The 5416-nt window shown below is 58.1% G+C and overlaps 1 protein-coding gene across 1 annotated transcript; it reads left to right on the top strand.

Annotated features, from left to right (window-relative positions):
• Window positions 1-845: 845 nt before the first annotated feature.
• Window positions 846-2669, top strand: LOC125536625 (anthocyanidin 3-O-glucosyltransferase 2-like). Its single transcript, XM_048699878.1, has one exon. The coding sequence runs from the start codon at window positions 1089-1091 to the stop codon at window positions 2538-2540; it is 1452 nt and encodes a 483-aa protein (XP_048555835.1). The 5' UTR covers window positions 846-1088; the 3' UTR covers window positions 2541-2669.
• Window positions 2670-5416: the final 2747 nt, after the last annotated feature.

Raw genomic sequence — 5416 nt, forward strand, 5'->3', positions numbered from 1 at the left:
ATGGCGCAGGCCCTTGCCCTCTTCGCGGCGGGCGACAACTTGGTGCCGTCGATGGCCCCGCTGTCCCACATCAAGCCGAAGCCGGAGCCCGAGCCGTCCCCCATCGAGCGCTACTCCTGGACGGGAGTAGTGCGCGAGTGGGTACGCGCGTCGCCGGTCTGGATGGGAGCGACGCCGGCGCAGGAGCAGGCGTACCTCGAGCACTAGCGCAAGATCAGGGTGGTCGAGGAGCGCCGCGACGGCGACTACCTCGAGATGCTCGAGCGCGACCTCGAGGAGGAGCAGCGCGAGGCCGAGGAGGAGGCGCGCCAGGCCGCGGCTGCACAGGCGGCCGCACCCCCCTCCCCCCCCCCCCCCCCCCCCCCCCCCCCCCCCCCCCCCCCCCCCCGCGCCGGCACAGTCCGACATGACGGCGCTCTGGAACACGGCGTTCGCCTGGGCCGGGCCGGTGCCGACGCTCATCGACCTCACGGACCCCGAAGGCGACGACATCTAGGGCAGCACGCCGCCTCGTAGTTTAGTCTTTTTTATTTTTTTAAATGCAAATGTGAACGTGTGGACTCTCGCCGACCTTCGTGGCCGGCTTTAATGCTTAATTAATGATGTTTCTTTTTTTTAATATGCATGTGTTCTTTTTTTTGCACCGTCAAAATAGCTTCAGGCCAGCATTGGACGCACGCGCCGGTCTAAATATGAAGGCGGACATCCGTATCCGTCTGACCGACCCAAACGAACAAAAAGCAGACGAAATCGCTGTTTATTTGGATCGGCCCGTTGAAGTTGCTCTTAGCTTATTCATACTAGTACGATGACAGCGAAAATGGAGAATCCTTAGTTTTGCTATATACATATGGCGTTGCGTATGCTCATTTGTTATTTTTCGAAGAAATGCGACGTATTCGGCAGGCTGTACCTTTCGGTGGCAAAGCTGATGCGATTTGGATGCGACCAAAGCTAGGGTAGCACTAGCCGCATAAAATAGGGGCCTGACGTGATCGCCTCAAGAGGGTCCGTCCAAATTGTCCAACGCAGAGCTCGCCACTGCTGACCAAGATTCCAAGTGCCATTGTGTCCACTCCAGTCCATCAATGACGTCTCGCCCAACCGTGGTCCTCGTCCCGAGCTGGGGATCCGGCCACTTCATGTCCGCGCTCGAAGCCGGCAAGAGGCTTCTCGCCACCGGCCGGGGCGCCTTCACGCTGACCGTGCTCGTCATGCACGCGCCATCCGAAGCAATGGCGTCCGAGGTCCAGGGCCACGTGCGCCGGGAGGCAGCTTCCGGCCTCGACATCCGCTTCCTCCAGCTCCCCGCCGTCGAGCACCCCACCGGCTGCGTGGACCCTGTTGAATTCGCGTCCCGGTACGTCCAGCTCCACGCGCCCCACGTCAAGGCGGCCATCGCGCGCCTGGGGCCGTCGTCCCGGGTGGCCGCGGCCGTCGTCGACCTCTTCTTAACTGCCCTATTCGACGTTCTCCACGAGCTCACCGTGCCGGCGTACGTGTACTTTGCCTCCCCCGCCGCGTTCCTGGCGCTCATGCTGCGCCTGCCGGCGCTCCGCGAGGATCTGACGGGTGCCGGGTTTGAGGCGATGGAGAGCACGGTGGACGTGCCCGGGCTGCCGCCGGTGCCGCCGTCTTACATGCCAGCATGCCTTGTGAAGGCGAAGATCCAGAGCTACGACTGGTTCGAGTACCACGGCCGCCGCTTCATGGAAGCCAGGGGCGTCATAGTGAACACCTCAGTCGAGCTCGAAAGCTCGATTCTCGCGGCGATCGCGGACGGCCAGTGCGTACCCGGACGCCCTGCTCCGGCGCTACACGCGATCGGCCCGGTTGTCTGGTTCGGCTCGACGGACGACCAGCAGCCGCACGAGTGCGTGCGGTGGCTCGACGCGCAGCCGCCGGCTTCGGTGGTTTTCCTCTGCTTCGGGAGCATGGGGTCCCTCGACGCGGCACAGGTGAGGGAGGTAGCCGCCGGCCTGGAGCGCAGCGGCCACCGCTTCCTGTGGGTGCTACGAGGCCCGCCCGTCGCCGGCACGCGGCTCCCGACGGACGCGAACCTGGACGAGGTGCTCCCTGAGGGGTTCCTGGAGGCGACCGCGGGGAGGGGGCTGGTGTGGCCGGCGTGGGCGCCGCAGAGGGAGATCCTGTCCCACGCCGCCGTGGGTGGCTTCGTGACGCACTGCGGGTGGAACTCCATCCTGGAGAGCCTGTGGTCCGGCGTGCCGATGATCCCGTGGCCGCTGTACGGGGAGCAGCACCTGAACGCGTTCGAGCTCGTGGCCGGCGTGGGCGCGGCCGTCGCGCTGGAGATGGACCGGAGGAAGGGATTCTTCGTGGAGGCGGCCGAGCTGGAGCGAGCGGTGCGGAGCCTGATGGGCGGCCCGTCGGAGGAAGGGAGGAAGGCGAGGAGGACGGCCGCGGAGACGAGCGCCGCGTGCAGGAAGGCCGTCGGCGAGGGCGGCTCGTCGTGCGCCGCGCTGCAAAGGCTCGTGCGCGAGATTTTGGTTTTGCCGACGGAGGGAAACGATTCCCGCTAAATTTGCAGCAAGCGCCGTGGTGATCCACTGATGGGCAGTGTATCCTTTCTGCGAGCCGCTTTCTTCTCTGAAATCATCAGTGTTCGGCTCCCCTGTTCCATTTGCATAGAAACCATGATGTTCAGATAAGATTCAGACCAGCCGACGGCCAAAGCCAAACCAAGGAAAATAGAAACATGCTATACAAACCTAAGCAATCCACGGAGAACACCAAACAAGTTCAGTTCCCCCTCATGGAAGGGCATCTCCAAGACGGACCGCCGATCTATATCGGTCCACGGAGCGGTCCAGATGCGATTTCTCCCGTAAACCGAAGACAAAAGTGGGGGAGGTTTACGTAAGTCCGGACCGCTCCCAAGCCCGTTTGTGATCGCCCTGGCCCATCAAAAAACCTCACCCCCTCCCCTGCGTGCTCCCGCCCGGCGTCAGCTGCCCACATTCAGGCCGTTGTAGTGCGCGCCACTCCGCATTGACGACCGCCCAGGCTGGGCGCGACCTCTCACTGCCTCGGCCATTGAAGCGGCGCGCCGGTCGAGGGCGCCGCCTGACGCACCGGCTGAACATGCCTCCTTGCCGCATTCATACGGCCTCATTAACCCCGCGTGGAAGCCGAGAAACCTACTCTGGTGACACGTTCGTTCATGAACGGGTCGGCATTAAACACAACGCCGGGCGATCTCCTACCGTCGCCCTCTATTTAAACGAGGGTAGACGCTGGGCAAGAACCACACCCCTCCGATGCTCCCCCAATCTCCTCCCCCGCCACTCTTTCGATGGCTTCCGAAGATCAATTCTCCGGCATACAAGCCGACTGGGTGGCCCGCTGAGCCGGCCGGATACAGCGAGGCAGATCGCTGCCCCACCTCTCACGCCTCACCTGACGGAGCAAGTTGCCGCTCCAAGCCGCCGCATGGTTCAACAACTCGCTGCTCTAGGCCCACTCGATGAGCAGTGGCCAGTTGCTCGACGCCAACACGGCGGGGAGCACGACGGCACGGGCGTCATCGTTGTCGTTGACGACCGTGCCTCCCATGTCTGCGGCCACGCCTCTCGTGCTGCAACCGCGCCTCTCATGCATGCGAACGTGCCTCCCGTGCCTACGATCGCGCCATGCAGGCAGACACAGAAGCCGTGTGCGCGGAGAGTGACGAGTCAGTAGCCGACGCCTCCGCGTCCGCCGCCATCACCAAGGAGAAGTAGAACACAGGAGTCCGCCGCCGCTTGGGTCCCACAAAGGCCACCGCCGCTACACCGACATACACAGTCGATGTCTTGCCCGGATCTTCTCTTTCAAGGACCTCCGTCAATCCCACATGGGTTTCACGGAAGCAGAGGCGCCGCCTTCCCCTCCTGCTGAAGCATCAACCGGGGGTTCCACTACGATGAGTGGCGGGGAAGCGAGCCATCGTTTGTGTTGAAGCATATACCTCTGGAGCTCCCGGCAGTCCGGTGGGTATTAATTATACCTTCAGAGCCAGACTAGGACCGTTGATGTAAATGCACTGAAATTTGTCATGTTTATATGAAAATCTGGCTTTTCATATGAAATCCGTCACGTCTGCATGAAATCCAGCCGTGTTTGCACGAATTTCGTCCGGTTGGTTTGACTTGTTGTGGAAATGTATGTGGCTAGTGTCGGTGTCAAAACCGGCGGATCTCGGGTAGGGGGTCCCGAACTGTGCGTCTAAGGCAGATGGTAAAGTAACTAAGCAAAGATCAATATGTGGAAAGCTCGTAGGCAATGGATCAGTGATGGATAATTATGTCAGATGCGATCCCTCATTAAACCGTTATAACATAGGGTGACACAGAACTAGCTCCGGTTCATCAATGTAATGTAGGCATGTATTCCGAATATAGTCATACGTGCTTATGGAAAAGAACTTGCATGACATCTTTTGTCCTACCCTCCCATGGCAGCGGGGTCCTATTAGAAACTAAGGGATATTAAGGCCTCCTTTTAATAGAGTACCGGACCAAAGCATTAACACTTAGTGAATACATGAACTCCTCAAACTACGGTCATCACCGGTAAGTATCCCAATTATTGTCACTTCAGGATTAACGGATCATAACACATAATAGGTGACTATAGACTTGCAAGATAGGATCAAGAACTCACATATATTCATGAAAACATAATAGGTTCAGATTTGAAATCATGGCACTCGGGCCCTAGTGACAAGCATTGAGCATAGCAAAGTCATAGCTACATCAATCTCAGAACATAATGGATACTAGGGATCAAACCCTAACAAAACTAACTCGATTACATGATAAATCTTATCCAACCCATCACCGTCCAGCAAGCCTACGATGGAATTACTCACGCACGGCGGTGAGCATCATGAAATTGGTGATGGAGGAAGGTTGTTGATGATGATGATGGCGACGGATTCCCCTCTCCGGAGCCCCGAACGGACTCCAGATCAGCCCTCCCGAGAGAGATTAGGGCTTGGCGGCGGCTCCGTATCGTAAAACGCGATGAATCCTTCTCTTTGATTTTTTTCTCCCCAAACATGAATATATAGAGTTGGAGTTGAGGTCAGTGGAGCATCAGGGAGCCCAGGCTGGGAGGGCGCGTCCCCCACCCTCGTGAATAGGGTATGGGCCCCCTGACGTAGATTCTTTCGCCAGTATTTTTTATATATTCCAAAAATATTCTCCGTTGATTTTCAGGTCATTCCGAGAACTTTTATTTCTGCACAAAAATAACACCATGGCAAATCTGCTGAAAACAGCGTCAGTCCGGGTTAGTTCCATTCAAATCATGCAAGTTAGAGTCCAAAACAAGGTTAAAGGTGTTTGGAAAAGTAGATACGATGGAGACGTATCAAATCCCCCAAGCTTAAACCTTTGCTTGTCCTCAATCAATT

This window comes from Triticum urartu, chromosome 2, assembly GCF_003073215.2.
Source record: "Triticum urartu cultivar G1812 chromosome 2, Tu2.1, whole genome shotgun sequence".
In the NCBI taxonomy this organism is placed as follows: domain Eukaryota; kingdom Viridiplantae; phylum Streptophyta; class Magnoliopsida; order Poales; family Poaceae; genus Triticum; species Triticum urartu.